The sequence below is a fragment of the Camelus ferus genome, chromosome 23, assembly GCF_009834535.1.
Source record: "Camelus ferus isolate YT-003-E chromosome 23, BCGSAC_Cfer_1.0, whole genome shotgun sequence".
NCBI lineage: Eukaryota > Metazoa > Chordata > Mammalia > Artiodactyla > Camelidae > Camelus > Camelus ferus.
The window spans coordinates 24,461,662-24,485,884 of record NC_045718.1 but is presented as its reverse complement, the minus strand read 5'-3'; the positions used below and the strand labels follow the sequence as shown (position 1 = coordinate 24,485,884).

General features: G+C 34.9%; 1 protein-coding gene across 1 annotated transcript in view; it reads left to right on the top strand.

Annotated features, from left to right (window-relative positions):
* The window catches only part of HMCN1 (hemicentin 1), a 399,750-nt gene that overhangs the window by 124,611 nt on the left and 250,916 nt on the right, over nucleotides 1-24,223 (top strand). Inside the window, 1 exon segment of the mRNA XM_006185542.3 lies at nucleotides 23,707-23,878. Coding sequence (XP_006185604.2) covers nucleotides 23,707-23,878 — 172 coding nt within the window.

Sequence of the window (24,223 nt, the reverse complement as noted above, 5' to 3'; positions counted from 1 at the left end):
TTATAACAGTGTATCTACTGCAGTAGGCTATAACTTGATGTGAGCAAAAACTGCTTTTGTATTTGCTGCCTGCCAGAGTGCCAAGCATATAGTAGACTAGCAGAAAATTAGTTATCTATTGAATGAGTGAATGAATGAAGAATTGAAATAGTGGAATGAAGTTGAAATTTGGACTATGAGAAATCTACATTGATTTCCATACTTACATAAAATCCCAGGTCTATTACTCTTCGTTACAGAAAATTGACGAAGAAAGGCACTGTCTTGCTGATAGTTTCGCTGTGCACAGGAAGGCCCTGTATCCAAATTTAGTGATGTCCCATGTAAGCAGGGGTGCTGATTCTAAGAGCATGGCGTAGAATGCAGGTACCCTGACTCGGTGTCCAGGGCTCTCTCTGTTATTCCTTTCTGCCAAGAGCCTGGAAATTACTTTAATGGAATCTTGGAGCTAAGGAGAGGAAAAAATAATTTTTCTTCTACCCTTCTAAACCTCAGCTAGGAACCTTATAACAAAAGACAGATTAACAACAGAAAAACAAATCAAAGTTTATTAACGTACCTTACCTATATGTGAGAGATACCTAGGGAAAAAATCAGTAGCTCTCTAAGATGGTTTAGCACTCAGGCTTAAATACCATTTTCAGTGTCAGTCAAAAGAAAAAAGTGAGGGGGGAGCAGTTTTGGGGAGGTGACCAGGAGAAGCAAGGTTAACAAAGGTGGTATGTTACGCAGATTTAAGTCAAAGCCTTCTCCATTGAAAAGATTAACTTGTAACTTAGAGTTATCCTTTTCTTACTGATAATGGAGAGGAGACACCCTTACAAATGGAGATTTCCTTTGTAAATGTTAACTTCCCTTATAAAAGGTAACTTCTACTCAGTCTGCAGAGCCTCTCCTGTACCTGCTGTTTCTCAAAATAATCAGCTCAAAATAATCCTTGTGCCCAAGAGGCATACTTGGGGGTAGCATATCCTGCCACCATTCAGAAGCCCTCCTGGACCCTCTCTAAATTCCTTTAAATTGACCTGTTCATCAGCTGACATTGTTTTCTTTGTACACACACAGATATAGTTGTTCAGATTGTTCTTGCCACTAAATATACTTTTTCCTCTGCTTTGGGATTCTTTATTTTCCTAATAGGATAACCAGTACTAAAGATTGTAGTTTTAAAAATTAAAATATGCAGACCACTTTGTTACACAGGTTTACTTTATTGTCATTGACATATGACAAAGATGGACTTTTTGTAGTGTTGCTGAAAAACCGGCCTCTGTGTCCTGAAAAAGAAATTCAGACCCAGAGACAAAGTTTTGGGAGTATCAGAAAAGAGCAGCTTCACTGCTTTGCCAAGCAAAGGAGAATCACAGCAGACTAATGCCTTAGAGGCTGTGAATTCACCTTGGGGTTGGTGTCCTGAGGTTTTATGGAAAAGCTGGACAGAACAGAAAGGCAACAACAAACAGGGCATTTTTCCAGGGTGCTGTATTCTTAGTCTTGGTGAATCCACCTGACATCCCAGAGAAATTCCACAGGGTCTGTTCATTCTTCTGAGGCTGTCAACCCGTGAGCACCTTCCTGGAGCACAGCTTCTGGGTTAAAGAATAAGCAATCCTGGTTAAAGAATGTATAGGGAGTCGAAAGTTTAATGGAAAGGTGGGGATTTGTCAGAGAAAAGAGAAAAATAAGTTGCAAGAATTTTAGGTCAGAAGGAATCAGCAAACAGCTTTAGCATCAGGAAAGCCATTTTGTTAGTTTCCTATTCTTTCAGTAACAATATCTACAATAGCATAGATGTTGTGATGGACAAAGTCAATAGTAATATCACATTTTACTCTTTAATGACTTAGCACCGTCTTAAATAATATCTTTAAGAAAATTACAGATAGGGAAAGATCAGACAAAAAGCTCAATTAGATTGCTAATAAATTTTATTCACTTCTATATTTTTTGTAGGAAATAAATAACTTACCTTGAATTTCAATTATTTTGTAGTGGTAGAGATGTCACAAAAATAGGTATTTTCATCCTGGCTTCCTAGACTTTGGGTTTTTTGTTTGTTTTTTTACAATGTTCTTCATTTTTATTAGAAATGTAGAATAAGACAATATTTAATACATGGATTTAGACAAATATCATTTATGAATTCAGGGTGCAATATCAAGCAGAATAAAATTTATTTTCAGATGAGATTTCCAAAGTAAACACAAAAGGAATAGCCAATTTTTATAAAACAAAACCTATTTATACTTTTTCTAAAACTTAACCTAAATACTTTCGCAGCTTCAAAAATATTTGGTTAAGTCTTTTAGTGTTTGTTCATTTCACTCACTCCTTCTACTTCCTCTTTCAGATGAGGCCTGAAAGTTGAAGTTTAGCATTTCACAAAAGAACTGTTCTTTCAGAAATTTCTAGCTTACAGATGTAGAAAAGACTAGGAGTCTAACAGAAAAACATTCATTACACATTTGAAGGTTTGTCAGACTTAATAACTTTTAGAGGTTTAAACTTATTTTTGACTTAGAATATTAGAATTTAAATATTATTTTAAAGGGCATGTAAATGTGCTTGGCTAGCTGTATTGACCATAGCAGACTTTCCAGATGTGTGTTGATTTATAGAGTGGGATGAAGGGAGCTCACTCCTACCTGGAGAGACCACGTGAGCCTCACTTCGTTGAGTAAACTCTAATGGTGCATCCACAGCTAATTGTTTCCTACCTGAGAGAGTAATACGCAAATTCATGTCTTGTTCTTGTGCCAGTATCAAAGAAATGAATCAGTCGGTTTTTAGTTACAATTTTATTCTTTGATTATGCAGCAAAGTGATTTTAAGCTGTGCTTAATGGAAGCTTTTTGGGCGTAGGTACTGGGGGCTCTGTGGTAGACTGTGCTCCAGTTTCTACTGGGACAGTTTCTACCTTTACCTGTTTTCTATGTTTATTTCTGCATAAGGTTTGATTTGACAGATAGTTCTGTTAAAAAAAAAAAAGTTTGGAGGGCATTGATACAGGTTGTCAATTGCCGCTGAAAATTAAAATTGTTTGGGATTCATTCATGTAAAACAAGTCTGGAAGTCACTACTTTGCCACTTCAGAAATTAATTTGAATATAAAGAATGATTTAAAAAATAACTTTTAGCTTTAAAGATAGAAAAATCAGTTTTTATTTTTTTCTCTGATGTCAGTGCTCACTTCAGCTTGAGCCTTGAACCATAAAATATGATTATTTGTAATGTCAGCTCTTCAAAGGTTATCAGAAGAATATTGTTTACATTTAGCAAAAATCGAGGGTAAAAAAAAATGTATGTTTTATTTATAACTGGTGAAAGAGACCATTTATAAAGATGGCAAAAGGTTGAGTTCTCCTTCTCCAAAGCTGCCTCTCGAATCCTTGAGGCCAGTTTAATCTTTCCTTTCTTCACGCTCTCCTGGTTCTCTCCTCTCTATTACGGTGCCAAGTTGTGAGCTTCTGAGGGCAGGGATTTTTGTCTTAAAACACTTTCAGCATCTTGTCCTACTGTGGTGTTCAATTATATGCTCTTTGAAAAAGGAATGAGAGAATAAATCACAGTAGACATACACACACACACTTGTATACCTATATATGCATATGTATTTTACTACTTTACCCCATGTGAACACAAAGCATGCTTTTGACATGTGTATCTTTGTATTCTTATGACACTAACCATATTTCTCTATATGCTATGCATTAACTCATTATTTTTAACCAGTATTACTGAAGTAGAGTTTGCATGAAGTAAAGTACATCCGTATTTAGTGTACGTTTTGATGAATTTTAACAAATTTACGCACTTGTGTGATCACCACCATAATCATGATGTAAAAGCATTTCCCTCACCCTTAAAACTTCCTGTATGCCCAATACCAGTCAGTTCTGTTGTCTTTCAGCCTGTAAACGACTGATTTGCTTTCCAACACTTTATTGATTTAATCTTTTCTAAGGTTTCATATAAATGGAAACTTTTGTGTCTAGTTTTTCACTTAGTTTAATGTTTTTTAGATTCATCTATGCTATTTTATATATCGTTAGTTAGGATGTTCTATTTAATGAATATACTACAATTTATTTATTTGGGTGGTTCCACTGTTTGTTTTATTTTGGTTAAAACCACTTTTGTCTGCTCAGTATGGCTGAAGGGCTGGCAAATGTTAAAATTTATTTTAAGAAAGCAGCTTTAGGTTTTATTGATATCTTTTTTTCTCTCTCCTTTTGTCTTTTATCTGTTTTGTTGTTTTCTATTCTTTATTATTTTCTTCTTTCTTTCTTTGGGTTTAATTTACTTTCCAGATTTCTGAAGGTGGGAGCCCAGATCATTATTTTACTGTGAGATCTTTTAAATTTTTTTATGTACACATTTAATGCTGTAATTTTTTTCTGTACACACTATTTTAGCTGTTCTCCAGGAATTAGAATCTGTTATAGTGTTTTCACTTTTACTGTTTAAAACATTTTCTAATTTCTTTTTTTTTTTTTTTTTTTTACTTGGATCCATGAGTTCCTGACTAGTATGATGCTTAATTTCCAAATATTCATACATGGGTCTTTGCACTTGAAAATATTGTGCATTTTTCTGTTGTTGGGTGGAGTGTTCTATAAATGTCAGCTAGGTTCAATTCTGTGGTAATGTTTTTCAAATTTATATACTTACTAATTTTGTGTCCACTTGTTCTATCAGTTACCAAAGAGAGGTGCTGAAATCTTGTTGTCTATTTGTCTTTTTAGTTATGTTAAATCTTGCTTCAAGTATTTTGAGGCTCTGTTACTGGGTGCATTTGTATGTAGAATTGTTATGTGTTCTTAATGAATTGACCCTTTATCGTTTTGAACTCTCTCTTTTCTTTCTGGAAATGTTTCTTCTTCTGAAGTCTAATTTTTCTTATTTTAATAAAGCAGTTCCAGTTTTCATATGTTTAATGTTTATGTAAGTCTCTTTTGACATTCTTTTGCAGTCAGTCTACCAGTGTCTTCATATTTAAATGTGTTTCTTATAGACAGCATATGATTGGATCTTGCTTTTTGTATCCTGAGTAATACTCTCTTTTTAAAAATTAGACCATAAATATTTAATATAGTTATCAATATGCATGGGCTTAAATACATCATCTTACTATCTGTTTTTGTTCCATGTGTTCTTTGCTACATTTTTTTCTTATTTTCTCTTTTCCTTTGCATTAAATGTTTTCAGCTCTCCTTTAATTTCCACTATTGGCTTATTAACTGTAGCTCAATGTTTTATATTTTTTAGTGGTTGATTTAACATTTAATATCAACTTTAACTTATCACAATATACTTCAGAAATATTACTTCACATATTATAAAAATAATGTTTATAATATATTTCCATTTCCCTCCTTTCATCTATTGAGCTATTTCATTAATTTTTTCTGCATATTTAATGAAACCCATAATATATGGCTACTAATGTACAGTGTTTTAAACAGTTATCTTTTAGATGAGCTTTAAAGGTAGTATTGTATGATTACCTTTATATATACACCATTTTTGGCCCTCCTTATTACTTTGAATTTGTCCAGTTTCAACCTGGTATTTTTTTTCCTAGTGCCCAAAATACTTCCTTTAATAGTTCTTATGATGCAGATTTGCTGGTGATAAGTTTTCTTTGTTTGTTTGTCTGTTTCTCTCTTTCTTCCTTCCTTCCTTCCTCCTTTCCCTTTCCCTTCCCCTTCCCTTTCCCTTCCGTTTCTTTCCTTTCCTTTCCCTTTCTTTCCTTTCCTTTCCCTTTCTCTCCTTCTTTCTTTCCTTTCCCTTTCTTTCCTTCTTTCTTTCCTACTTCCTTCCTTCCTTCCTCCCTCCCTCCCTTCCTTCCGTCTTTCTCTCTTTCTCTTTTTCTTTCCTTCTCTCTCTCTTTCTTTCTTCTGGAGAAGACTATTTTTACCTTTGCTTTTTTGCTGTATATAGAGCTCTAAGTTGATTGCTTTTTTCCTCCTAACACTGGCTTGCTTAGTGTTTGCTGAGAAGTCTGCAATCATTCTTAGGTTTGTTTCCTTGTGGATAATTTCCCCCTTTCTCTGGTTGCAAAGGTTTTATCACCTGTTTTCATTAGTTTTATTATGAAGTTCCATGGTGTTCATCTTACTTGGGTTTTGTTGAACTTCTTGGATCTGTGGATGTGGATCTGTTTTTATCAAATTTGGAAAAGTTTTAACCATTATATCTTTATATATTTTTCTGTTCTTTTCTCCTTTGGGGACTTCAATTACATATATTTTAGACCATTTGACATTAACCCACAGAATATTAAAGTTTTGTTCACATTATTTAATAATTTTTCTCTCTGTGCTTCATTTTTAATAGATTCTACTGCTATTTCTTTAGGGCATCTTTACTTCTACAGTGTCTTAATTTTCTGTTAATCCTGTATGGTGTATTTTTCATTTCAGGTACTGTATTTTTCATTTTTTAGAAGAAGTTCCATGTAGTTCCTGTTTATATTTTTCATTTTTCTTCTCATTATGTTTCTGTTTTCCTTTGTATCCTTCAGCATATGAAGTACATTTGTAATGTCTGTTTTAACATCATTGGGTGCTAGTTCTATGATTTCTGTCATTTCTGTGTCTGTTTCAGTTGACTGGTTATGGTTCATGTTTTCCTGCTTCTTTGTATGTCTAGTGATTTTCGATAATAGGCTAGACATTGTTAATTTTATATCATTAAGTGTTGAATTTTGTTGTGTTCATTTACAGATTATTGGACTTTATATGACAGGGAGTTGAGTTCTTTCTGGTTTTGGTTGATCCTTTCAGAGTTGTATTTAAGCTCTAACAGAGTTAAAAAAAAAAAAGACACTATTCTAGGAATAATTTAGTGCTACATATAAGGGATGGCCCTTCTATGATTTCTACTAATTTCACCATGAATTCAACAATGTCTCTCTGCTCTGGCTCAAAAGAACTCATATAATTACTGGTCCTGTGTGATCTGTAGGAATTTTTATCTTTTCTCAAGAAAATTTTCTTTTTTGAGAAGTGGTTCGTTCTATCTTATCCTCATGAGGTTTACCTAGGCATGCACAGATTGTTAACTCAGACAAGGACTCAAGAGGCTTCCAATGCAAATATCTAGATCTTTTGTCTTCAAAACTCCCTCTTCTCTAGAAATCTTTTCTTAAAATTCTGGTTGCTTCAGCCTCTCCAAACTCAGATCTCTGTGTCATTAACTCAATTTTATTTTCAGGGTGGAAATTGCCTCCAGCTAGAAATCCGAGATTCTTCTCATTCACTTGTCATCTTTTAAGGATCACAATCCTTTGCTGTTGTTGGATTATGTTTTTTAAATAGTTATTTTCTCTATTGCTTAGTGTTTTTAGTTGTTTTGGGGAAGGTAATTTCTAACTTGGTACTCCCTCATGAGACAAAATTGATTTGAAAGTGTCTGAAACATGTTACTAAGCCAATCACTCAAACATTGTATCTGTCCTGGAAAGCACATAGTGCTTTGCTGAGAATCTTTTTATAGAGGGCTCACAGGGTACTAATGGAGGAAACTGCAAAGGGCGCAATACCTCAGAATCAGAGCTATTTTACTTTATTGTGTCATATAATGGTCGCTTTGTCCCCCCTATCCCCGCCCCCCCCCGGCCAAAAAAGGTGTAAAGAATGGCATTTGTTGTTTTAAAAGATTCAACAGTACTGATTTTGGTGAGGCAGATGCAAACTATTACATATTAAGTGGTAAAATAGGCTAGTTGTAAATGGCAAGAAGTCCCAAATCGTAAAATGTTATAAAGTTCAGCATTAATGGTTGAGAAGTAATATTGCACTGATATATATTTAGGAATACTTTATTGTAACCAGTGGAAGAATGCCATCCTTGGATAAGCCTTTATTTTGTATTTTGTTTGGTGGTAATCCTTGTTTGTCACAAGAACTGTGAAAAACTTGAGGGATTCCAGAGGAGCAAAGGTTATTGATGGAATTAATGAATTCAGTATATTAGAAAATATCCATTATTCTTAAGAATGAAGTTATATTACTAAGTGACTTCATAAATATGAAGAGAATATACAGTAAAGGATAGATAATGTCTCTACAAACTCATACAGGGAAGAGCAAGAATAATCCGTTTGCTTATAGAAAGGCATACAGATGTAAAGACCATGCTTATGTAGCTTTTTAAAATCATAAAACAACATTTACCACTGTATCTCTTGATAATTTGAGACATAACTGAAGCAGACAGCTAGATGATCTGATTCCATCCTTTTCTAAAACTATTATGTTCCATAGGTAAATAGTAAGTCTTTTGTTGTTAACTATATTAGAAACTACATTTTTACTTTTAAGTTGTGACCAAAGTATTTCTTTTTTCTAAACCACAGACATGATTATAGTACATGTCACTACAGTAAAGGACTATGTTCCTATATTCAGTCCTCTAAATTAGGTCTCTTAAGATACAGGCTTAGCTCCTATTGCTCTGTTATTAAGTTTATAAACACAAATGTGTGTCTATAACTAGGTGAATCAGAAGATTTTGAATGAGTAGATATGCAATTCTATTTCCCAGTTCCAGGCACCTTATCCCCTTTAATTATATCTACTCTGAGTATAGGAGGGACAACAGCCAGTCTTCTACCCTGCAATCCATAAAAATTGTAAGAAAAAAAATGGACTCTTTTGTCTCTTTTGCTATGTTGGTAATACTGTGCTTTTCAGAGCATTATGGCTCAAGTGGATAATTATGTGTTATGAATATGATATCAAGTTTAATTTAAAAGTACTCTCTTGGCAGCTTTGTAGTCATTATATAAGGATTCACCAATTGGAAATCTACCTTTTTAAGTTAAAAAACTGTGTACTTGACTATGTCTAAAGACAAATAATTGTTATTTGTATAACTCAGTGCTGACGATCACACAGATTCTGCCCCATTGAGTAAAGCACTTTATAAATATTCTAAGCCTTAATATTAGTTTATTAGTTTAAAAATTACATTAGTTTAGTATTAGTTTAAATATTATAAGCACTTGAGACCTTGTGGTCTGCATAGTTGGAAGAAAACTAGCTAGAAGACAAAAGGGGATAGAGACAGATAAACATATATACATACACACAGACACACACACACACACAGAAACACAATTATGCACATATTAAATAGCTTATAGTCATTAATGATCTAAGTGAAGTAATCATCCAACATGCATAATTCAGTAGGCAAATACCTAAAAGATTCTTTAGAAACTTTAGATCTAAAAAAGATAAAGCTTGAATGAATTTCCTTTGAAAAGATTGGGGATATATATTTCTCATTATAACTCTTCTATTCATCTCCTTTACTTGCAAGAGTGTATTATATGTATAGATCAAACATTTGTTCAAATTTTTTAGTAAGTCAAATGTTTCAAGAAAAAGAAAAGCATGTAATTTGTTTTTAGGAAGTTGTGCTTACTACATCAGATTTGTTTTGCATGTGGAATGCATCATAAAGATAAATGGGGGACATTTTTATTTAGTGCATTTTTTAATGTCAGCACTCCAGTCCAAGTGTTCATCACTTCACGCCTGTATTACTGCAATAATTTCTTCTTTCTCTAATTCTAGTTTCCCCCATTCAGTCCAGTAAGATAAGCTTCCTCACAGATCACTTTGATCACGTCTGGTCCCTGTTCTAAGAACTGACTGTTACTGCCTATTGAAGGGTGTCCAATTTTTTTGTTGTTGGAATTCCAACCCTTCTATAATCTGGCCTTACCTTGCCATTCAAATATATCTCCAGATATTTCCTAATACTCCATTCCCTACTGTAATTAGGCTATCTCTTTACCTCCACACAGTGTTGAATACTTTGCTGTCTCTGCACTTAACCTGGAGTAACTTCGCCTTCCAGCCCTTCACTTCTTTCCTTTCTACCCTTCGAAGATCGTCTTTTGTCGCACTTTATAGATGATTCGTTCCTAGAGCACACCTGCTGTGTGGACCCTTTCCTAGTCTGACCACCCACAGTTCTTACTATCTTTCTGACACATTTCTCATCCATTCTAAGAGGCACTTAAAAATAAACTTAATATGTTTTTAATGGAATTTATTTTATAATCAGTGGCATGTCATCGATTGATTAGAAATGTTTGACCTTTCTCATTGGCACATACCTAGTGCACATGGTGCATCTTATAATTGATGGTATCTTAAGAGTTGAAAAATCAGTGTATATATCATTTATTGTTTTCTCATGGTTTCCCGTGTGTCTGGTGTGTATTCAGCATTATTGTAAATTTTTACCATAGGGATCTTTTTTTTTTTCATTTTCTTTCAAATACCCTATAGTCTTAGGTATATAGTTGAATTCCCTGAAGTTGATTGATGAAACTTTATTTCAGTTAAATTAAACTTAATATAATTTGCATGCTTGGTTAGAAAAGTGCATTATGAATCACTGTTAATTTTTCTTCTATTTTCAACTTTTTATTGAAGTAATATATACATTCAGAAAAGTGCTCATAAACATGCAGCTTAATGTATTTTCACAAACTCAACACACCCTAGTTTACGAACACGCAGATGGAGAAACAGTATATTACCAGGACCCCAGAAACCCTCTTCAGGTCACCTTACAATCAAAAGGGGTACCCTTGTATCCTGATCTCGAAAAGCATAGATTTGTTTGGCAAGTTCTGTCCTTTGTATAAATGCAGTCATACACCATGTGCACTTTAATGTCTGGGTTCTTTGGCTCAAAAGCATTGTTGTTTGTGAGATGCAGTTACTTTTTAACCTATGATTGTAAGTCATTCTTCTCATTCATATATTGATTTCTGTTTTATGACTGTGTCACTATCTGTTTATCAGTTGCATTGGTAATGTATCTTTGGGCAGTTTCCGGTTTTGATCTAAGACAAACAGTGCTGCTCTGGACATACTAGGATGTGTCATTTGTTATATCTGTACCTTAATTGCTCTTGGCTAAATATCTAGGAGCAAGAATGTTGGGTCACAGAGTATAAATTCACCTTCAGTAGATGCCACCTATTTTCCAAAATTGGTTCAGTTGATATACCCACCAGTGGTATGTAAGAATCCTGGCTGTTCCACATTTTCACCAACATTGGTGTTTTTGTCTTTTTCAGTTTAGCCACTCTGGTGGATGTGAATGGTATCATCATCATCATTATTTTTTTGTACAGATAAAAAAATGCTTCCAGCAAAATTTTTGGCTTTTTCTTCATAAATGTGACAGTTAGTGAATATAATCACTTTAGGTTGAGTTTAAGGATTCACATGAAAATAATTACCAAAGCTGTTACCATTACTCACTTTGGATATTTGCTTGACTATGGTTTAAAGCCTGTATGACTAATGAACACTGTATCTAGGGCTGTTTCTGGTGATATCTTTCTGGTGACATTTAACTATAATCTTTTTCGTCTTTGTGGAAATTTAGTGATCATTTCACCTATCTTCAGAATTACCAGTTTGGCTCTCCTGAGTCTTGAGTCTAGAATTTATTATGCTAATTCCTGGGAGTTGGGAACAACTTATTTAGCGTTTGTTGATTACCTCTTTGGAGTAATATCATTTGTAATTTTTTTGTTTATAAATATCTCTGATTAATACCAGCATTATTTCCTGGGTAGATGAAGGTAGACATGCAACATTGAGCCCCACTGAAACTGTAACTATTATTTACTATGATTATATGTTGCAGGGGAAAGCTGTGGCTTGAAGTCTGTGCATTAAATCTTTAATTAACTCATATTTCGCATTGATTTTTTTATGTGCTCCAAGATACTTTATGTACTTTAAGTACTAGATGATTAACTTACAATTCCATTTCTCTGCCCTGTGATTGCTGAGAGAAACACTGTGGTCGTTTTCCTTGCCAATATTCTTTCCTACTTATGTTCAGGCCAAGACATTTGGTTTCTTACTAAATCATAAAGCTGTGTTTTTTGTTTTGAAGTTCAAAGACGCTGACTTCAGTGTATTTAACTCAGAGGTTTGTACAGATTGTGTGACTAATTACCATACAGTTAATTACGGCTTAGAAATGAGAAAGGTGTACTCCCTCTGTGGTAGTGTTCTGTTTACAAAACAAGGTCTTAGACAATAAGCAAAGATCAATGCAGTGGTTTTATGAAACCATGATCAATTTCCAACTATTCCTTTAGTGGTCTGGAAACTCAGAATGCGAATTAGGTTCAACCAGTCTGTGATGGTTTGCATGTTAAGAGCCTCTTACTGAATGAATTTGTGTAGGACCTTTCTTACACTGTCACTGGGTAAAGAATATCTAGTCTTGGGATTTGCCTGTTTTCCAGGCTGGACACTGATTAGTTTATCTCCTAGAATAAACTAATACAGAAGTTGCTGCATTTAGTTTGTCTCCTGGCTCCAACCTTGAGTATCTTCTTTCAGTCTAATTTAATAATTTAAAAATTTGCTTCAGGACATAATTTCTTTTGTCTTCCCAAAGGTTTGCTAGATGGATGAGTACAGCGTAAATATTTACAAATATGTGTTGAAACAAAACTATATGTGTAGTATAATCAGATATGTCTTTGTGTAGGCTCACACACACATGCACAAATAACAGAAAGAAATATCAAAATATGAAAGCATAGTTATTTGCAGGTAGTTTAAGAGTGGGTGTTATTTATTTTCTTATATTATCGTCTCTTTTCCAATTTTTTTTAACATAGCATATTATTACTTTTATGATAAGGAACAGTTTTAATATAAAATTTGAGATGAAAAAGGTAATATTAGTTTATGTAATTTGTCATATGACTTGAAAAAAATAGACTGCCAGCTATTTCTCTAGCAAAGATAGGTTTGTTCGGGATCAGCAATTCAAAGATAGAGAATTACAGTTTGGAGTCTGCAACCATGGCGAGCCACATGCAGCTCCCTGTATAGCAAGGGAAGGAGAAAGCTTGTATAGAGACAAAAAGGACGTTGGGAGGGCTCTAATAAACAGAGTCTGTGGCTTTTCACTGGCTGAGTCCTCACCAGGAAGGAAGAGGAGTCTTATCTTCTTCCTTTAGGGCTCTGCTATCTTCACAGGACATGAGAGTGCCTCCTGCTTGTCTCGCAACTCTATCTAATTGTGGTTTCTGTTTATTAAGTTTTTACATATGTTAGATACAGAAACAGCAGGATCCTTAGAACTGATCCCTCAAAACTTTTGGTCATACTGAACCTCGGTGTTACATAATTGATAGAGAAACCAGGATTCTTCTTATTGTTCCAATATGTTAATCAGTTTAACATATTGTCATGAACAGGACAGTTTTTAGGAATCCAAAACTAATGAGCTTACCTATTCTTTGAATTTATAGGTATGCTAGAACTTGAGGTTTTTCTCATTCTTCCTAACTAGTGTAACATTTTATCTTTGTAGCAGATTTCAAATATATTTTCATGTTGTTTTAGTTTTCCCTTTTCCTCTTAGTAGCTGAAATATTTGCCTTCGACTGTGATGATTCTTGAACCTTAATTTCCTTTTGTATTTCTGGTCATGGTTAAAAAGCATCATCATTTTTCTTATTTCTCAAGCCAGAAATCTAAGGGTCATTCCAGACTTTTCTTCTTTTTCATGTCTTGTGTTAAATTGCCACAGAGGTAACATTGAAACCAAGGTATCTTTGAGTTCTGTTTCCTCTTCTTCCTTCCCACTATCATTGGTTCTTCGTTATTTTTAGCCCAGTGTATTTTAACTGCCACATTGCTCATCTCTCTACTTCGTCTTTCTCTGACCCTCCCAGTCCATCCTTCGTATTCGTCCAGTGTGATGTATCTTAAATATAAACCTGGTTGTGATACTTTCTAACCTACTTCTGTGATTTCAAGATCTTTTGGTAATGTCTGGCATCTAGCATGGCATGTGAGGAATTTCGTGTTCTTCCAAATCCTTCCCACCATTATTGCTTACCACTTCATACGCACATCAGCCATGACACACTTTTGTACCTTGCAGATATGCCATAGTATTTCTTATCTCTGTGCCTTTGAAATTGTTGTTTCTTCTGTCTCAAATACTCTCCCTCTGCATGTCCGTTTGACTCCTTTAAAACCCATCTCAAGTATGCTTGGCCACCTTTCCAGGTAAGCCCAGGGTTAACTTTCTTCTGGGCCATCATCCCTGACATACTTTAATTGTTGCATCTCTTAGAGTCCTGTTGTTTATTCATGTTTCTTTCCTCCACTAGAATATACACCCCCCCACCATAGTATGGACCATTCTTTACCCCTTGATGATTCTCTGTAACATTGGATCACTCTCAATTTCTGGGTGACTTAAGAGATCATGTCTCCATTTTAATATTTAACACATTTCCTTTCTTCCAAAGTATATACATTGACTTTTCCTCTTTATAGCCATTGAAGATTGCAGGAGACTACTCTTTGACCCACCCTACCTACTCCAATTAATTCTATAAAATGGGAAAAATAAACAGAAATTGTTCAGTAGGGATCATAGTATTGTTAATGGCAAAACTGCATTGGAATCTAGAGAAGAGACTTGCCTTTCACCTTCTTTCACATCTGCCTCACACCCACTCACAGGCAGTGAAGCTGGAGGCTGCGCCCCACACAGGGGACTCCCACCAGTGTGTATAATACAAAGAACTTGGAGGAACTTGGGGTGCTTAAAATTAGTCAGCTCCCAAAGAGAGACTTGTGAGCAGTGATGCTGCTCCTGCATAATCTGAGCAATGGATTCACTAAGGTGAGTCACTTCACCTGTCGTGAGGAGGAGCAAGTCAGGAAGCTGAGAGAACGACCTGAGTTGTTGACTCCATTACTCCTGGAGTCAGGAGACTGGACCCTGTCTGTGGTCTGAAGAGGAATATACACTGGGAAATTTGCTTAAAGCAAAGGTAACAATGCTAGTTAAAATAATGAGGTTTTTTTTTTATGACCTAAAAACACAGATGTTTCAACAGGGCTACCACACACAGTGGTGGAGATGAGTCCTGGCTGGTGGGGCCTTGGAAGATGGTCAGGGTCTCCAGGGTCCTGCTCTGCTATTGCTGCATGCTTTTGTAGGTCATGTATGCAAACAACAAGACCCAGATCTCAGCCTAGAAAGTGAATTCAGAAGCAGATATTCCAGTGGCAGGGGGTCCTCAATGCCCAACTCTAAAGATTGCTATGTGGCTAGCTTAGTTCATTTTAGAGATTTTATGGAACCATTAATGGCAATTACTTAAAATGGTCCCTGGTCATTTACTCAATAATCAGTCCAAGATTGTGATGTAATTGCAGTGTATAGCCTTACCAAACAAGGGAGATACTGAAACCCACTACCGGCAAGTCTTCAAGGGCAAAAAAAGCTGATATTGGTGGTGGCCGTCTGATTGGTGTAGTAAGTGGGCAAGGAAGCTGCAATTAATGTGTCCTCCAAAGAGTGGGAGTAGAGGAAGGATTATAGTGAAAGTAATGAAATTTAATGTCTATGGAACTTTCTTTTGTGTGAATCCCTTCCAAGGCTCTGGGAAGTGAACTGAAACGTGTTTTCAGGGTTAAAAATTGAGGGGGAACATTTCCAAAAGTGAGATATTTAAACTGTGATTGGTTAAGACCACTGTCTCCTTCATCTCCAGCTTCCCCTCTGACGCATGTGCCTTGTGTCCAGGGACATTGGGGTGAACTTTTCTATTATTTTAGATCCATAACCCTAGCAATACTTCAGACACCAAGTATGCCATGTATGAAATTGAAAGCTTTAAAGCATCCCAGATACAAAAAAAATTTTTTGACAAATGATATTGGAGGAAAAACTAGTTATCCTTCTATTCTCTCTACAGAAAATATTACAATTTTTTTTTTGTCATGGCAACAGACACTTAAGGAGTATGATACCAAAGATGCAGATACCATAGTCTCTTGTCAGTCAACAATAGCAAATTCTTTAAAATTAATTTCTAGATTTTGTGGGATTTACAGTATTTGTCAGCTTTTAATAATTTGAAATGTATGTAAACTATTTTCTTATTGCAGGTAAGTATCTTTGTACTTACTTTTATAGCTACATATTTGTATTTTTCTTAAAGAGGATCCCCAAGTTGTATAAGCTTTGGGCCCACAGAACCTCTATCTGCCCCTGAATAGGAGGTACCTGGGGGAGCACTGATGTTCTGTTACCTTTTGCTGAGGCATCTCTCACTGCTCTTCAGTCAGAGACCCAGAGCCAGCCCCCTGCTCAAAAACATGAATTTACCAGGGGTAGAATAGAGGATATTTTATCCTAGTTTATGACAGCAAATGCGAAATACCTGTACTCTAGTTATTTGAACCTGGCTTTCTGAACTATTACAGGCAGGGAACTTACCTTTTCATCTTCATGGATCTAGTACAGAACCCAGGATTTGATAAAATGACTGTACTTAAATGTTTATCATCTTAATGTAAAAATCTCTTTTTAGGCCATAAATCACTTCCATTTCTCCTTCTGTTGTTAATAAACTGCGGTAATTAGATTTGAAGTAAATATAAATGGCATTTATTCCAAAGACCCTGCTAGGCCACGAGTTGGATGCTTTTCCTTTTTTTCCTCCTCCTTCACTGCCCCCACCCTGCAATGTTGAAAACGTCCTCCTGCCTCTGTATCACGTTTACTTTCCAGTCTCTTCTTTTTACGACGTCTAGGTTACCTTTTGGTATGTTGATGGGTCTGACTTTCTCTGACTTACTCCATCGCTTTCATTTACTTCCCATATTGAGATTCTTGCTTTACTCTTCTCTTTTCCCCTCAAGGGCTGCTAAGATTTGTACAGTTGTTTCCAACTGCTGTCTCGTGACTGATGACTTAGTTGTGGGGGCTAATAAAGTTTTACTGTTATTTAAAAGGGAGACTCCTCTGTACTTGCTTGGCAAGTACTGAGTATTCACCTAGGATACAATGTATTGTATCTAATGTTACTGGGAAAACCCAGGCTGTTATGCAAATTTAAGGACCCTTACTAAAGATTACAGGGAATCTGGAAAGAGTTAGTGTTGCTGAGGGTTTTGTGCATGGTTCCAGATTTAAAAAGCTGTGTAATATTGAAGTTTTACTACTCCTCTAAAGCATTTCCTAATAATTTGAGTCCACATCAGTGGTTCCTTGTGTTGGCCTGAGGCACACATTCTTACTAGCATTTCTGCCTTGTGGAACCTCTGGATTAATGGGACCTTTCAAATCTTCCAATTTATCTCTTCACTGAATGCACTTAAAACTCTATTGTGGGACACTTGAATGTATGCTTCCTAAAACTTCTTGTTTTTGAGTAAGCTGTTAGTCCTTAGGAGGCTATTTAGAAATATGGAAAGTATGATGAGATCTTGAGAATTTCACTTTAAAATCAACATATAATCAGAACAGAGATAGACAAAAGGCTCCTTTTAGTGACTGAATGGCCGAAGGGTCAGTGCAACTTGCCTGCAACTTGATTGTGTTAAACTATCGAAATTTCAAATTGTTAAAATATCTAAAATGTTGAAATATCCAATCAAAATGGGTGCAAATCAACATGGAAATGTGGGGACAGCTAAGTCATTAAGGGAAGTGTTTCCAGTGCCCATCTAAGTTCTGTCTAAAAGTGAGGGAGCCCGCACTAGCTAGGGTTAAGGTCTGTTAGTCCTTTATGGTTCTGATTAATGATGAAAAAAATGTTGTCTGTAGACTGAGATTTTTCTCATCTCATGAAAAGAGCACGTCTATTGTGAGATTAATCAACCAAATGCTATTAGTGTTTGATGCATCTAAATCACTTCCTCTGTTTTGTTCCCAAACTCAACAAGCACATGACAGTACAGTGGATTTACATATTAAGTGTGTGTGTAGAGGGTGCAATCTTAGGTCAGGACATAATTTGAAGTTTGCATATAATCAGAATTATGCTTGAAATCTGTTGAATCACTTTTAAATTACTACGACTTAGGTCTTTAGAAGCTCAGAATCTAATTTATTTGTCTTCCTACCTCCTATCTCTTCTTCCTCTCTTTCCCCCTACACTCTTTCTTTCTCCCCCTCCCTCCCTTTTACTCTCTCCCTTCCACTCACCCCTTTCTCTATTTCATTTTTTTTTTCCTGGGCCAGTGTGGCTCTAAGATTTCTTTCAAAGGTAGGAATGAGGGACAGTGGGCATTCAAAGAACTTCACCCTGTATTACATGAGAGTGATTAAGAGCCTCCATGCGATTTGGAGTCATGCTTCTTTTGGGAGAATGGGAATCTTATACTTACCAACAATGTGTTACTTACTGTAAAATTTGGGTACTTACAGGATATAGACAAAATTAAATGAGGTAAAATTTGTAAAGTTCTTTGCATGTAAGTGCTGTTAAAATGGCTGTCATCAAAACAATGCTTCAGTTGTGATTTGGATTTTGGAATAAGTCTGCCTCTAGAAGCCAGTAGAGCAGTTGTATGGCCATAATTGTTCTGATTCCTTCTTCTTGTAAATGTAATGACTTCACATTATCATTTTTGAAGTTTCAATGTATATATGTCTACCTCTAAGGAATAAATTCCCCACCCAAAATTGATACTAAATTTAAGAGCCAGATAGTACACCTTAGTGAATTCTTCTTGGGAAGGAGGTCTATATTTTGCATTTTGGGGGAGAAAGATGTTGCTAAGTTTCATTGCATGTCTGCTGTGAGGGACTGATAGTATTTTACATGTTAATAAACCAGTCAGTCTTGTATTTTAGCTTCCTTCCAATAGAAAGAGGGTGGAGGACAGATCAAGACACATAAATACCTACTTTTCTGTCATTATAAATTAAAAATTTTTTTTTGCATTTGGGAGTACTTTAGCTCATAGTCTCTTCTTTTAATAATTTATTTAATGGCAATAAACCATCTGAAAGAGACTGGAGTCTTAATGAAATTAGCAGTCCTTTGCAGTATGAATTATTGCATGTTCTAATATATCTATTTTAAGTAAAATGTTCACATACTTTAAAAAATACATTTTTAAGTAATATAAAAGATTGTCCTGTAGAAGAGACGTTACCTCCATGGAGTTGTTTTTCAAAACCCCCCTCCGATGATTTGTGAAGAAATTCTTAGAAGTATTCTTGGTTAATTGCCTACCTGTAATAAGTTCACAGGTTCATAAGTTCTTTGTTGAATTAAATTTGATGTTAAAAGTTGAAAAAAAAATTCCTCTCTTATCTACTTTTGAGAACCTGGCCAAACTATGAATCCTCCTCCCGTGTGCTGTGCCCACATACTATATAAATTCTGCTAAAAAAGACAATTTTACTACTAATTACCCAAGTACCTTTGTAACTGTGGGTTTTTTTTATTACTCAGAGAGAGCCTGAGTATAGCTTGGACTTCCTGCTTTCAGTGTAGCCAGGAGTAAGAACTGAACAAGTCTTTGTGCGTTTGCATGCATGCGTGTATTTAAGTATATGTATGAATGTGTGTATTTATGTTCTTAGGTATTTTTATAATTTCTTTTCCTTTCATAATCAGGAGGAATTTTAATGGGACAATTTGAATTCGCTGAGATTTTTCTATTCTAAAAGAAAAAGGTATTTAGTAGAGGAGAAAAAAATGAAACAAACAAACAAACAAAAAACCCCAAGCAAACAAAAAGTATTCAGTGGGAGATACAAATGAAAAAGTCAGTTGTTTATTAATTTATTTTTAGTTTCAGCTCTATCAGGTATAATCGACAACATTGTAAGATATTTAAAGTGTGCGCAGTGATGATTTGGTATACATTGTGAAAGGATCTTCCCCATCTAAGTTAATTATCACATCCATCACCTCCCGTACTTATATTTTTTTGGAGGTGGGGGTGAGATTGAGAACACTTAAGTTCTGTTCCCTTAGCAAATTTCACTTATGTAGTACAGTGTTATCAGCATGGTATTTATATGTGGAATCTAAAATAAAGTCAGACTCATAGAAACAGAGGGTAGAATAGTGGTTGCCAGGGCTGGAAGGTTAGCGAAGTAGGGAGAGGTTGCTAAAAAGGGTATCAGCTTTCAGCTGTAAGATGAATGAGTTCTGAAGATCTAATGTATAAAAGTCAATCTTTTATATTTTTATTATTTTAAATAATGCCTATTTTTTAGCAAGATAAATTTCCTCAGTCATTTGTAGCACACTGAAGTTATGACACGTAAGAATTTTACAAAGATGAATTAATGAAACATACATTGACTCTAAAACAGCAGGAATGATTTCACCCTTCAAAAATGTCTGGTGTGCTTCTGTTTTTTCAGCTGTTGCACATTAGAGAATTTTCATCATGTTGAAGGTGTGGTGGTTTTGCAGAAGTCTTAGACGTTCATAGAGTTGAAGCTGAGGGTCACTTTTGTCCGGTCAATCGTCTGTAGTGTCCCCCCCGAACCCAGATTTTCTAAGGCTCTTCCAACTTCTAAGCCGTCCCTCAGCTCACATTTCTATATGAATTCAGCAACATTTAGTTCCACCAGAAAGCCCTTTCTTGACAAAAACTTCATAACACAAGTGATTTCTTGTTTTGCATACTTTTAAGCATGAGAATTTATGGTCTGTAGAATGAATTATCAACCACACTTGCTTATGAGCACTTACTGTTGGAACCAGTCTCATGGTTAGATAATTAAAGTTATTTTTTCTTATATTTGGCAACATGAGAGACCAAAAATCTCACTTTTGGTTTCTGTAGCTTGTAGGGATCTACTTTTATTCACATGTTGGTAATATCTGTGTGGGTTGCATATGTTTTCAATTTGAATTTTTCTTATAAGTGGATAAAAAAGTGATTTGAGACTCGTGACAGAAGCCTGTTACTTTATCTTTCGCAAGTAATATTATGATACACGGTAATCCCTTTGTGAAAGCCTCATAAATGTTGATGAATTGGAAACTGTATTAAGAGTAAACCAAAAGCCTACTTATGTTCTGTTCTGTTTACACATAATTGCCTTATGAAAATGCAACTAAATTAGAAAGTTTTCCATTTTCATAAGAATACCCAGGACTTAGGGATTTCCATCCATAGCTAATGGACAACAGAACAGATTTCCAGTGATGTATCATAATCTCTCTATACTGGGTTTGAAGGAAAGATGTATTTGAGGAGTCACCCCGAATATACTTTACATCTAAAGAAAGACGTATAAAAATGGATTTCACTTTTGTTTCTACTTAACACTACTACATTTCATTGTTAAACTTGAGATGCTATACTATCCTTGTTTTCTAATTATATTCCTCCTTTACATTGAAAATTATTTGAGAATTATGTGTCTCATTCTTAAAATAGGTGTTCTTTCCATTTATCCTATTTCTCCTGTCTTTTGCTGCGTTTAGTCTCTATAAATAAGATGTTATCCTCAAAATATTTATCATCAGTCAAGTTTATCAAATGCTTTCTCAGACAGTCAGTTCTTTTCATTTCCTTGAGTTAGGCAGCCATGTTGTATGTTTAAGACATAAAAATGTCAACACTGATTATTAAAATATGTGCTCTGTTTATGGCAAATATTAGCTATAATCAGTCTGATTTCTATAGCCACATGGACAGATTTGAGGAGCAGAATGACTCATACATGTCTGTGCAAGTATGATAGATCACTCAGAACCCATTTTTCAAAATATGGCATTTACTTCTTTAGACTATTTTCTTGATGTATGCTTTATTTTGTATGTAAAATTCCAGGTGTTTTTTGACGTTAAAATTTGAGGATACATAGCATTTTGCTTATGGGTAATTAACTGCAATAGATTTGTTTTTTGTGTGCTCAGTTTGTGATACCACAAGTTTTTCTTTGTAAAACACCACTTCACCGAAGGGCTTTAAGCAGAGGATTAATTTTTTATTTGCGTCTTTCAGATAAAATTCAAATACCGTAGCTTGATCTTGTGACCTCTGCCTCTGACACAAGCATCCAGCTTCATCTTCTGCTTCTTTTTCTGAACACTTAACTGTAGCCAGTTGGATGCACTCTTATTCCCAGCATATTGGGAGTACTTCTGTCTCTGTGTTTTCCCAGGCCTTCTCTTCTACCTGGAATGACTTTGTGTGTCTTTTTCACTTACAGAAATCTTGTCTTTCATGGGTACATTTTTTTTCCATTTTGCCTTTGAAGTCATTGTTGAAATAGTCAATTAGGGGAAAAGAAGGGAATTTAATTAGAAAGGGAAGAAAACATTTGAATATCTACTGTGATGGGTCCTTTTCATATAGTATTTCGACAAGGGCTCCCTGTTTCTTGAATTCTCATAACATTCTTTTATTTAAGACAACATCATTACTATCATCATAATGACCAACTTCATGGACATCAGTACGCATGCCACCTTTATTATGTGTAGAGCCTGCCACTTGGTTTGGGGTACAATGATAAAGGAGGTGTGGTTCTTGACCTTGGAGGAAAGGCAGGAAGATTTGTTAAAAACAAATAATGCATAATACGTGCGAAAATACTCAGTAAATACTAGTTAATAAGAAAGGTTGTTACTAAATATTGACTAAAACTATGCACATTAATACTCAGTACCTGAAAGACTGCTTTGAACAATAAGCATTTGTTTTTATGAGTGAACATAATTGCCTCACACTGTTAATTTTATGATAGTAGTTCTTAGCCACTTTTCTCATCCTTGAGGACAAAAGAAAGGGGAGGGATACTTTTTGCAGAGAATGAAGTCATTGCACAATATTTGTTGTTTGATTAATTTGTTTGCGACTACCACTATTGACATTTTTAAAATGTTTTTATTTTGAGTAGCTTGGCAGTAGCTTAATACCCAGCTCTACTGTGAGATTTATGCATAATTACAAGGGAAATTGTTCATGGTAGGATATAATCTTGAAGGATATACAAACCAGAGAGGGGTCTGAGGTGGATTAAAAATGAGTATGACTTAGACGTAATTGTATTAAGTTCACCCAAGCAATACCTGGCCAGATACGACCTTTTGTTTAATGAGGAATTGTATTTGCTGTCGTAGAACTTCTGTGAACTGGGAAGTTTCTGTGTTCGTAGTGAGACTTAACATTCTATTATTAACTAATTTCTTAATACTTTCCCAAAGACTAGTTTTCAAGAATACACTGCTTAAATTGCTTCTGACCTGAAATATTTTTCTAAATACAGTGATCACTTTTCCTATTATTTTTGTACTTATTTATTTTATCATAAAAAATGAATATTTTGTTGGCATTGCAATTACTTTTCAATAATTAATATATCACAACATATATTACAGTATACAGTCTATAATTACAATGTACTGTATATTACAGTAATTCAATACCCAATGTATTGAAATTGAATTCTATAATTTGCTAATTATCTTTTGTAAATTGGATCTTGAAATTTAGGAAGAGAGTGGAGGGAAAAGGAATCTCAATATTGCTGTTACCATGTTCTATAGAGGTCCTTTTTGTTTATTTTGAGAAATAGAACTATGTGTAATATCTCTGCATGTATTATCTCTGTGTAAGTTATTTTTAGACACTAATTCATTTTGAATATATTATTCCAAGATAGAAAGCTTGAAATTTGAGCATGGGTTAAACTAGCATTTTATTATGAATCTACTACAATAAGTGGATGTAGGGAAAGGATTGTCTTGACTGTGATGGAAATAAACCTCACATCAGGACAGAAAGTGACTGAGTCATGTAATTAAGCAAAGCCAACTTCTGCACCTGGAGGTCTGTCGCGGTGGTATAAAACTGTAACATTGCTGATAATGCTCACACTTCTCTTTTTCTCTTATAGGTGTTAAAATGGGTAGAGGAAGCAGTGCAGGCCTCCAAAGTTCATCTCTTATCAACAGATCATTTGGAACAGGCTGTAAACACTTGGAAAATTCCTTTTGATCCTAGCCTAAAAGAGGTCACTGTGTCTCTGAGTGGCCCGTCTCCAATAATTGAAATTCGCGATCCTTTAGGTGAGATATATTGCACATTCACATAATAAAATACAAAAACCATGAAAGGTAAAAGATTTTTCGCACACTTGTGTCAAATTAATGCTAACTTTATGAGTAGATTTGATGAATACAAAAGTTACTAGGGAAGATGTTTAAAAAAGAAAGTTAATTTTTTTTAGTCATTAGTATTGTTGAATTAACAGCAGATTCAAAAAGCTAAAACTCCTAATAATTCAAACAGATCACACTTAGTAACTTAATTTTAGCTAAACTACCCAAAAGATATTGTAATTGAACCTGAAATCATAATTTCCTAATTTTATATGAGGAAATACTTCCCAGTAACTTATTCTGTAAAATTCA